Genomic DNA, 12136 nt, shown 5'->3' with positions numbered 1-12136 from the left:
TGTGATTTTTGTACATTGATTTTGTATCCTGAGACTTTGCTGAAGTTCCTTATCAGTTTTAGGAGATTTTGGGCTGAGATAATGGGGATTTCTAGATATACAATCATGTCATCTGCAAACAAGGACAATTTGACTTCCTCTTTTCCTAATTGAATACCCTTTATTTCTTTCTCTTGAAGGAAATCCCTGGCCAGAACTTCCAACACTATGTTGAATAGGAGTGGTGAGAGAGGGCATCCCTGTCTTGTGCTGATTTTCAAAGGAATGCTTCCAGTTTTTGCCCATTCAGTATGATATTGGCTGTGGGTTTGTCATAGATAGCTCTTATTATTTTGAGATATGTCCCATCAATATCTAATTTATTGAGAGTTTTTGGCATGAAGTGTTGTTGAATTTTGTCAAAGGCCTTTTCTGCATCTATTGAGATAATCATGTGGTTTTTGTCTTTGGTTCTGTCTATATGCTGGATTACATTTATTGATTTGCATATATTGAACTAGCCTCGCATCCCCGGGATGAAGCCCACTTGATCATGGTGGATAAGCTTTTGGATGTGCTGCTGGATTCGGTTTGCCAGTATTTTATTGAGGATTTTTGCATCAATGTTAATCAAGGATATTGGTCCAAAATTATCTTTTTTGGTTGTGTCTCTGGCCGGCTTTGGTATCAGGATGATGCTGGCCTCATAAAATGAGTTAGGGAGGATTCCCTCTTTTTCTATTGATTGGAATAGTTTCAGAAGGAATGGTACCAGTCCCTCCTTGTACCTCTGGTAGAATTCGGCTGTGAATCCATCTGGTCCTGGACTCTTTTTGGTTGGTAAGCTATTGATTATTGCCACAATTTCAGAGCCTGTTATTGGTCTATTCAGAGATTCAACTTCTTCCTGGTTTAGTCTTGGGAGGGTGCATGTGTCAAGGAATTTATCCATTTCTTCTAGGTTTTCTAGTTTATTTGCGTAGAGGTGTTTGTAGTATTCTCTGATGGTAGTTTGTATTTCTGTGGGATCGGTGGTGATATCCCCTTTATCATTTTTTATTGTGTCTATTTGATTCTTCTCTCTTTTTTTCTTTATTAGTCTTGCTAGCGGTCTATCGATTTTGTTGATCCTTTCAATAAACCAGCTCCTGGATTCATTAATTTTTTGACGGGTTTTTTGTGCCTCTATTTCCTTCAGTTCTGCTCTGATTTTAGTTATTTCTTGCCTTCTGCTAGCTTTTGAATGTGTTTGCTCTTGCTTTTCTAGTTCTTTTAATTGTGATGTTAGGGTGTCAATTTTGGATCTTTCCTGCTTTCTCTTGTGGGCATTTAGTGCTATAAATTTCCCTCTACACACTGCTTTGAATGTGTCCCATAGATTCTGGTATGTTGTGTCTTTGTTCTCGTTGGTTTCAAAGAACATCTTTATTTCTGCCTTCATTTCGTTATGTACCCAGTAGTCATTCAGGAGCAGTTTGTTCAGTTTCCATGTAGTTGAGCAGTTTTGAGTGAGTTTCTTAATCCTGAGTTCTAGTTTGATTGCACTGTGGTCTGAGAGACAGTTTGTTATAATTTCTGTTCTTTTACATTTGCTGAGGAGAGCTTTACTTCCAACTATGTGGTCAATTTTGGAATAGGTGTGGTGTGGTGCTGAAAAAAATGTATATTCTGTCGATTTGGGGTGGAGAGTTCTGTAGATGTCTATTAGGTCCGCTTGGTGCAGAGCTGAGTTCGATTCCTGGATATCCTTGACTTTCCGTCTCATTGATCTGTCTAATGTTGACAGTGGTGTGTTAAAGTCTCCCACTATTATTGTGTGGGAGTCTAAGTCTCTTTGTAGGTCACTCAGGACTTGCTTTATGAATCTGGGTGCTCCTGTATTGGGTGCATATATATCTAGGATAGTTAGCTCTTCTTGTTGAATTGATCCCTTTACCATTATGTAATGGCCTTCTTTGTTTCTTTTGATCTTTGTTGGTTTAAAGTTTGTTTCATCAGAGACTAGGATTGCAACCCCTGCCTTTTTTTGTTTTCCATTTGCTTGGTAGATCTTCCTCCATCCTTTTATTTTGAGCCTATGTGTGTCTCTGCACGTGAGATGGGTTTCCTGAATACAGCACACTGATGGGTCTTGACTCTTTATCCAATTTGCCAGTCTGTGTCTTTTAATTGGAGCATTTAGTCCATTTACATTTAAAGTTAATATTGTTATGTGTGAATTTGATCCTGTCATTATGATGTTAGCTGGTTATTTTGCTCGTTAGCTGATGCGGTTTCTTCCTAGTCTCGATGGTCTTTACATTTTGGCATGATTTTGCAGTGGCTGATACCAGTTGTTCCTTTCCATGTTTAGCGCTTCCTTCAGGAGCTCTTCTACGGCAGGCCTGGTGGTGACAAAATCTCTCAGCATTTGCTTGTCTGTAAAGCATTTTATTTCTCCTCCACTTATGAAGCTTAGTTTGGCTGGATATGAAATTCTGGGTTTAAAATTCTTTTCTTTAAGAATGTTGAATATTGGCCCCCACTCTCTTCTGGCTTGTAGAGTTTCTGCTGAGAGATCTGCTATTAGTCTGATGGGCTTTCCTTTGTGGGTAACCCGACCTTTCTCTCTGGCTGCCCTTAACATTTTTTCCTTCATTTCAACTTTGGTGAATCTGACAATTATGTGTCTTGGAGTTGCTATTCTCTAGGAGTATCTTTTTGGCGTTCTCTGTATTTCCTGAATCTGAATGTTGGCCTGCCTTGCTAGATTGGGGAAGTTCTCCTGGATAATATCCTGCAGAGTGTTTTCCAACTTGGTTCCATTCTCCGCATCACTTTCAGGTACACCAATCAGACGTATATTTGGTCTTTTCACATAGTCCCATATTTCTTGGAGGTTTTGTTCATTTCTTTTTGTTCTTTTTTCTCTAAACTTCCCTTCTCGCTTCATTTCCTTCATTTCATCTTCCATCACTGATACCCTTTCTTCCAGTTGATCACATCGGCTCCTGAGGCTTCTGTATTCTTCACGTAGTTCTCGAGCCTTGGCTTTCAGCTCCACCAGCTCCTTTAAGCACTTCTCTGTATTGGTTATTCTACTTATACATTCGTCTAAATTTTTTTCAAATTTTTAACTTCTTTGCCTTTGGTTTGAATTTCCTCCTGTAGCTCGGAGTAGTTTGATCATCTGAAGCCTTCTTCTCTCAACTCGTCAAAGTCATTCTCCGTCCAGCTTTGTTCCGTTGCTGGTGAGGAACTGCATTCCTTTGGAGGAGGAGAGGTGCTCTGCTTTTAGAGTTTCCAGTTTTTCTGCTCTGTTTTTTCCCCATCTTTGTGGTTTTATCTACTTTTGGTCTTTGATGATGGTGATGTACAGATGGGTTTTTGGTGTGGATGTCCTTTCTGTTTGTTAGTTTTCCTTCTAACAGACAGGACCCTCAGCTGCAGGTCTGTTGGAGTTTGCTAGAGGTCCACTCCAGACCCTGTTTTCCTGGGTATCCACAGCAGTGGCTGCAGAACAGCGGATTTTCATGAACTGCGAATGCTGCTGTATGATGGTTCCTCTGGAAGTTTTGTCTCAGAGGAGTACCTGGCCGTGTGAGGTGTCAGTCTGCCCCTACTGGGGGGTGCCTCCCAGTTAGGCTGCTCGTGGGTCGGGGTCAGGGACCCACTTGAGGAGGCAGTCTGCCCATTCTCAGATCTCCAGCTGCGGGCTGGGAGAACCACTGCTCTCTTCAAAGCTGTCAGACAGGGACATTTAAGTCTGCAGAGGTTACTGCTGTCTTTTTGTTTGTCTGTGCCCTGCCCCCAGAGGTGGAGCCTACAGAGGCAGGCAGGCCTCCTTGAGCTGTGGTGGGCTCCACCCAGTTCGAGCTTCCCGGCTGCTTTGTTTACCTAAGCAAGCCTGGGCAATGGCGGGTGCCCCTCCCCCAGCCTCGCTGCCACCTTGCAGTTTGATCTCAGACTGCTATGCTAGCAATCAGAGAGACTCCGTGGGCATAGGACCCTCCGAGCCAGGTGCACGATATAATCTCCTGGTGTGCCGTTTCTTAAGCCCGTGGGAAAAGCGCAGTATTAGGGTGGGAGTGACCCGATTTTCCAGGTGCCGTCTGTCACCCCTTTCTTTGACTAGGAAAGGGAACTCCCTGACCCCTTGTGCCTCCCAAGTGAGGCAATGCCTTCCCCTGCTTTGGCTCACGCACGGTGCGCTGCACCCATTGTCCTGCGCCCACTGTCTGGCACTCCCTAGTGAGATGAACCCGGAACCTCAGATGGAAATGCAGAAATCACCCTTCTTCTGCGTCGCTCATGCTGGGAGCTGTAGACCGGACCTGTTCCTATTTGGCCATCTTGGCTGCCCTCTATGATATCTATTTTTATAGTTAGTGCTCTGTTGCTTTAAATTAAGGCTCATCTTCAGTTACAGCTGACTTTTACTTTTTAAGTAAAGGGGACTCTGAAAGTTGTTTGTGTGTATTGTTTGCAATTTACAAAACATTCCATTATAGAAACCGCATGATAATTATGGAATAATTGAGACGTAAGATAATGGGAATCTTCCTACAACATTATAGGAGCAACTGTCTTCAACAATAGCCTAGGCCCCTGAAAGAAAAGTCCCTTTTTCTCCTGCCATAGGCACCAACTCTATCATTAATCCACCTAATAAATATTGTTGTGTGTCAAGCACTTTGTAGATATTGAAAATAAAGCTGTTTACAATAGAAACTGAACACTGTAGTTTAGACGCTGGAGGAGATTAATAGGAAAGTAGGCAAGAATAGATCAGAAAACTCATGATTATGACAAATGCTATATTATAAATATGCATCATCTTTAACATGATTTCTTTTTCTTTCAGATAGTGAAATTGGTCCATTTACATTTGTTTTCTAATTACTAATTAGAAAAGAACATATTAAAGAACATATACATTACTAATATCTTAAAACATATACATTACTAAAATAAGTACTACCTTGTACGTATACCCATTAGTAATGTATAGAACACATACGTTACTAATATATAAAGAACAAATACATTGCTAATATATTAGAACTTATTTTTGCTATCTTGTTTGCTTTCTTTTTTCTGCTTACATTTCCACATGCCTCTCAAACACCACGTCTATATGGGTTTAAGCACCCACTTAAGATGACAACCACTTTAAATTCTTGGAGACAAAGGATTTACAAAATTACTTTCTTGCCTATGGTAGCAGTGTGTATCATATCTTTGCCTGGGAAATGGCATTTGACTTAATGAGGTTTAAGACCCCTTAATAGTACCAAAAATACTCAGGCTGTTGCAAAGTAGCCAGAAAGTCTTCCAAAATTTCATTAGGGACTTGAGAGTCTCCTAGATCTGCATTCCTCAAGGCCTGCCAGAGCTCTGTTGACAGTCTCAAGGATTCTTTGCTTTCATTTTGCCCTTCCCTGTGTTCAACATTTCCTTCAGAAATTCGTGGTTTCCTTTAAGAACACGGATGTCTAGGAAACTTCCAGTTTTGCTGTTTTCAACTCATTAACAAATGTTTCATTGTTTTGCCATATTGCCATGTTTTTACTTGTTCCCTCCTATAAAAGAACTACTCAACAAATATTTACTTTTTTCTCTACTTTTTCTATTTTAGGAACATGCTCAAAATCAGATATAGAAATTGAAAATGGATTCATTTCTGAATCTTCCTCTATTTACATTTTAAATAAAGAAATACAATATAAATGTAAACCAGGATATGCAACAGCAGATGGAAATTCTTCAGGATCAATTACATGTTTGCAAAATGGATGGTCAACACAACCAATTTGCATTAGTAAGTGATTTACATATTCCCATTCAGTTTCTGTCAACTTCGTTCCTCTCTTTGAGATGATAGTGTTTTACTTAAAATTATAGAAAACAATTTTAGGAGTAAAGAGATACAAATACTTCTAAAACCATTCAACACTCTGTGCCAAATTAAGTCTTTTGCATGTTTAGAGTAATGGCTACTTGGGAAGATGATCATTTCATCTCTTACAACTCAATCTGCCTTTACATAAAAGCAATCTTATCATGTACAGACTAGTTAGGGAGCTGCATGAGAATATCAGCAAAATATGTTAGTTGCCAATAAAAACTTTGTTGTCTTCCCTTTCTTTGTATTTCAAAATTATCAGCTGCTTGTATTGCATTCCGTGCTCACGCTCAGAAAAGTTGTACATGTCGGGGGAGAAATGAATGCTTAATTCTGAATTTCTGCTAGTGTCAGGAGAATCAGACCTTAAGAATTTGTATCAATGATGCTACTGAGGATATCCAATCAAAAAATTATCTCTACCCTATTGTTTACTACAGAGAAAACAAGTAAAGGAAAAGGGTAGGTGGGTGGGCTGAATGTTTACAAACCTCCTACCTGCCAATGGATTCTTTACATGTAAAGTTCTCTGAACATGCTCGACCTTTACTTAGTATGATAAAGAGATTGCATAATGAACAAAGGAAATCTTTCAGTGGCAAAAGTTGATTTTTTTTCTTTCCTCTTTATATATTCACAAAGAGTTTTAAAGACAAATTGCTGAATGTATTTTTAACCCAGATACTGTTGTATAATTTACATACTCCCAAATCCACTTCATTTTCAAGGGTACAATTCAACTATTTTTAGTCATGAGATAATATGGAACCTTGATACATAATACAACATGGAAGACTCTCAAAAATATTAAGCTAAGTGAGAAAAAAGATACACTTACAAAGTGATTATCTCAATGTTATCATGAGTTTTGGGGGTTATATGAATTCCTACATTTCTAGAATACTGTTTTCAATTTCTATACTTATCACGGGCTCTGTGTAAAGAAAAAGGTGTATACTTCAATTTTACTCAGCTTTGATAAATGATCCACTTTAAAACTTCTGAAATAAAAGACAGGATGCTTCATAAATTTTATAGAACTTATATCCAATTAATATAATTTTTATCTAATATATACACCCTTACTGTTAGTAAATCGTTACATAACTACATAAATGGTTACATTAACCTTTAAATTCACAAAATGTTATCGTCTTTAAAATAATATATTGTAGCATCATATTAGTAGACTTTAATAACAGCCAATGAGATTTTTCACAAATAAAAATAGGTCTGACCAAATGTTTCCAATATATTTTCACAGGATTTGAATGATAAGAAAGAATATACAGAGAGAAATATATTTAACTATTGTAATTATTATAGCACAAAAAGCACTGATTGTCAGACTGTTTTGAATAGTACTTAATTTATTAGCACACACTGATTGGTAAATTTTATCCCTACAATGGGTCTTTCTTAGTTGAGTTGTGCATCGCATGGCATAGAAAAGCAACCCTCAATTTTATTTTGTTTCAGAATTTTGTGATATGCCTGTTTTTGAGAATTCCAGAGCCAAGAGTAATGGCGTGCGGTTTAAGCTCCATGACACATTGGACTACGAATGCTACGATGGATATGAAATCAGTTATGGAAACACCACAGGTTCCATAGTGTGTGGTGAAGATGGGTGGTCCCATTTGCCAACATGTTATAGTAAGTATTTTATTCAAGTATTTTTTATTAGAATTAAATAAAATAATAGACACCTACATATGTATATGTACACATATGTGTGTACATATATGTACATATATATGTAGTCCTCCTATGAGTGTGAATTATCTTGAGACTTTAAAAAAAAAAACAAGGTTGAAAATGCAAATGTCTTCCTAAGAAATCAAATAAGATACAGTTAAGAGTATATAAAAAGCTTTATTTAGAAAGTTTCCAATAAGACTATTGATTTTTCCCCACATATAAAGTATTTTTTTTTCAGATTCTTCAGAAAAGTGTGGGCCTCCTCCACCTATTAGCAATGGGGGTACCACCTCCTTTCTACTAAAATTGTATGTGCCACAGTCAAGAGTCGAGTACCAATGCCAGTCCTACTATGAACTTCAGGGTTCTAATTATGTAACATGTAGTAATGGAGAGTGGTCGGAACCACCAAGATGCATACGTAAGTTCTTAAAATTCTAGATCCGGAGAAAATCAGAGTAATAAGTTTGATATTTGCTTTTTTATACTAGAATTTTTATGGGTTATTACCCTAGAACTGTGTTCACAAATAGCTATTCTGCTGAATATTTGCCTTTCAGATCTTAATATACAAGTGTATAAGCTTGGAAAATTCCATGTAAACAATGACCAAGTTTCTTTTTTAAAACAGGAATGTCGGCCTGGGGTGGTGGCTCACGCCTGTAGTCCCAGCACTTTGGAAGGCCGAGGCAGGCAGATCATGAGGTCAGGAGTTCGAGATCAGCCTGACCAACATGGTGAACCCTGTCTCTACAAAAAATACAAAAATTAGCCAGGCATGCTGGCATATGCCTGTAATCCCAGCTACTCAGGAGGGTGAGCCAGGAGAATCATCTGAACCCGGGAGGCAGAGGTTGCAGTGAGTGGAGATTGCGCCATTGCCCTCCAGCCTGGGTGACAGAGGGAGACTCCGTCTCCAAAAATAAAAAAAATAAAAAATAAAAAATAAATAAATAAAACAGAAGAAGAAGAAAAGAAAAAGAGAAAAAGAAAAAACCAAGAATGTTCAGAGTCTTCAATTTGTTAATGGATACAATGAGTCTTCAAGAATGACATCCATTTATTGCGCACATATGAAATATGGCATCTCAGCTTAACACCAGTAATCATTTTCACATTATTAACACTGAGATAAAGAGTTTTCAAACAGTTCTGAAAACATTGTTTCAAAAAACCACTAACTGGTAAACCCTACTTGAAAACATGAAATTTTTCCTGATAGAACACATAGCTGGTTAACACTGAGAAGTTCTTTCTCTGATTATTATTCTTACTTATATTTTATCAGTATTCCTAGCAAGAAAGAAAGAAATTAACGAAACTTCAGCCATTTCCATAACCCATTGCTTTTCCATTTTTACCTTATTCTCCTCTTCCCTTACACCAGAACCAAAATGAATACACTAAAAACCCCTCAAGCCAGTAATATAGGTATACTTCCAGAATTTTGTCCCCCAAGTACTATGAACTTGAAGCAACACAATTCAAAAAATATAAGCCACAATGATTATGGCAACAACAAGAAAACCTAAAAGAAAATTTGCCACAAGTTTCTACTAGCCTATGAGGTAGAGCCCTGGGATACCCATCAGTCCCTGCATGTCAGATAACCTATTCCTATCACAGCTCTTAAACTATAAGTTCATGAGTTTTTCAAGTGCTCAAGTTCCTAAGTACAGGATGATACAAGCAGTTCTTTTCTGTGACGTGACTCATTTCCTTTATTTTGATGCTATGCTACCTTTTACCTTTCATATTGACTGATGACGCTGATATTTTGGCTGATCTTACAATGGGCTAAACCTTAATTACTGTCCCCTACTTAAGTATCCACTTCTGTAGATGATCATGTCCAAGTTTGAGCTCCAAACTATGCAAGTGGCAAGACTGAAGAAGAAATTAGTATCCTCAAATCAAAATAGTTTACAAGTATCTTCAAACTTGATTTCATAGAAAAGTGTTAGGTTTCAGAGATAAATTCTGAGTCTCAAATTTGATTGAATGAGGAGATGGACACTCCTAAGATGGGTTTCACAGCAAAAGCATTACCTCTTCTCACAATCAAGAACAGGAAAGGATTATAATTATCTGAAGATATAAGATCAGTTCTATGATACAAGCAAGACTTTCAGTCTTCAAAACTAAGGAAGCAAAGAGCATTCAAGCACAGAATTCTAGGGAAAAAGGCAACCTTATGGAAAATATTACATATACATATGGCATATTAAAGCAATGAGGAAAACTTTCCCAGGCAGCAGGAAACTTTAGAAAGTTTTGGAAAATATGTTTGGAGAAGTATTTACAGTTCAAATAATATTTATTTTTGAATTGTAAACAGCCCCTGAATGTATTGAAGAGATCTTAAAAATTTTTGGATTTCAAAAGTGATATGTACTATGTTAAGAAATTTATTTAAGTAAGTACTTGAAAGATGTATTAAAATATGATTGGGGAAATTTCTAAAGAAATGCTAATGCTAATAAGGGCTAAACGAGAATGCAGAATACTTGAGTCAAAAGAAGAGATAGGTGAGTGAATGATATCATCAAAAATGAAAAGCTTGCTATGTAAGAACTGACACTTTTATCATGTAAGAATTAGGCTTAATACCTAGGGTATGGGTTGATAGGTACAGCAAACCACCATGGCACACATTTACCTATGGAACAAACCTGCACATCCTGCACATGTACCCTGGAACTTAAAAAAAAATTATAAATTTTTTTACAAAAGAATTTTATAAAAGAAAACCCATATGTGGAAGTAACATTATCTTACTGATTTTACAGATGAAGGCATAGTGAGATAGAGTAATTTGTCCATAATCATGTAGGGATTCATATTTACTCTGTGTGCTTATCCTTGCCTCTCTTTAAAATAGAAAATGAAGATGACAGGGATAGATGATGGTGATAGAGAGAGAGATAACTGATAGATATTGAGGTATATGTATGTATGTATGTATGTATGTATATATAGTTTCATTTTAATAGATGACTATTAGAAAGATTATACCTTTCTACAGTTCTGTTTCTACATTGTGGGCATAAGAGAAAAATACAAACATAGAATTAAATTAGCAAAATGTGAGTACATTTGGAGTGCTTGTAGTCACGGCTTGTCGAATGGGGGAAAGGAGGATAAGTAACCATGACTCCAATGGAACATGTTAGCATAATCCTTTTTGATATGAAGTCACTAGGGTGGACACAACATGTTTTAGGGAAGAAGAGTTCAGCCTCTAGAGAAAGACTGCCAGGGTTCACGTTTATCACCTCACCTGATGATCTCTGCTGTGACGTTGGGGAAGTGCAACTGAACTTATTATATTTGTGAAATGCTAAAGTCAGTATGTAGCACAAGTTAATAACTATTAACTATTTGGATTATTTTATAATTTTATTTTATCCTAAACTACTCATTAGGATGCATTTTATTTGCTCATGAAAGAGAAGATTATGATTGTTAATTGTTTTTTTCTGCTTTCAGATCCATGTATAATAACTGAAAAAAACATGAATAAAAATAACATAAAGTTAAAAGGAAGAAATGACAGAAAATATTATGCAAAAACAGGGGATACCATTGAATTTATGTGTAAATTGGGATATAATGCAAATACATCAATTCTATCATTTCAAGCAGTGTGTCGGGAAGGGATAGTGGAATACCCCAGATGCGAATAAGGCAACATTGGTACCCTAAATGTATGTCCAACTTCCACTTCTTCCACTTCTCAGTCTTATGGTCTCAAAGCTTGCAAAGATAGCTTCTGATATTGTTGTAATTTCTACTTTATTTCAAAGAAAATTAATATAAGAGTTTCAATTTGCAACTTAATATGTTCTCAAAAATATATTAAAACAAACTAAATTATTGCTTATGCTTGTACTAAAATAATAAAAACTACTCTTATATTGGACTTCTTATCAATGAATTAGTAAGTATAGTAAGTAAGTAAGGCAGACAGCTGAATGGCTTTCTGCATATTGTATAGTATACCTAGACATAGAAACAAAATGACTTGGATTTTATTTGGGGAAGTAATAATACCATAAAATTAGATATTAAAATTAGATATTAAAAAAAAGTGAAAATAAACACACTATAGTATTCCCTTATTGCAGCCATGGTCCTCTAGATGCAGTTAACCAAATAGGGTCATTTTTATTAAAAGTAGTGTTTCCTGCCAAACACTGACATTACATCATTATCATGATTTAAAGGAAATAGTACTAAAGAAGGTGAATTATTATCATTTTCCTGTGAAAAAAGAAAAGAGGTTTTGCTAACCCTTTCAGAGCATTGGGAACACAGCCAGAAGTGCATTAAATGTATATATTAACTTGGGCCATGTTGACACTTTAGGATGCTGAAGCCAGGTGCAGTGGCACACGCCTGTAATCCCAGCACTTTGAGAGGCCAAGCTGGGAATCATCAGAGGTCAAAAGTTCAAGACCAGCCTGGTCAACACGGTGAAACCCTGTCTCTACTAAAAACAGAAAAACTAGCTGGGCATGATGGCGTGCACCTGTAGTCCCAGCTACTCAGGAGGCTGAGGTGGGAGAATCA

At 37.0% G+C, this 12136-nt stretch overlaps 1 protein-coding gene across 5 annotated transcripts in view; it reads left to right on the top strand.

Annotated features, from left to right (window-relative positions):
• LOC134729382 (complement factor H-related protein 3) overlaps positions 1-11250 on the top strand; it is a 187088-nt gene extending 175838 nt beyond the window's left edge. For 3 of the 5 annotated variants that reach the window (XM_063598087.1, XM_063598090.1, XM_063598119.1), the window contains 4 exons: positions 5597-5779; positions 7343-7519; positions 7803-7985; positions 11054-11250. In XM_063598087.1, the coding sequence (XP_063454157.1) occupies positions 5597-5779; positions 7343-7519; positions 7803-7985; positions 11054-11250 (740 nt within the window). The remainder of the gene's footprint in view (positions 1-5596; positions 5780-7342; positions 7520-7802; positions 7986-11053) is intronic. The other 2 variants (XM_063598103.1, XM_063598161.1) reach the window with 2 other exon arrangements.
• The last annotated feature ends 886 nt before the right edge of the window (positions 11251-12136 follow it).

Source organism: Pan paniscus, chromosome 1, assembly GCF_029289425.2.
Source record: "Pan paniscus chromosome 1, NHGRI_mPanPan1-v2.0_pri, whole genome shotgun sequence".
NCBI classification, from domain to species: domain Eukaryota; kingdom Metazoa; phylum Chordata; class Mammalia; order Primates; family Hominidae; genus Pan; species Pan paniscus.
Note: the sequence above shows the minus strand (reverse complement) of the source record. Positions and strands in the feature narration are given on the sequence as shown.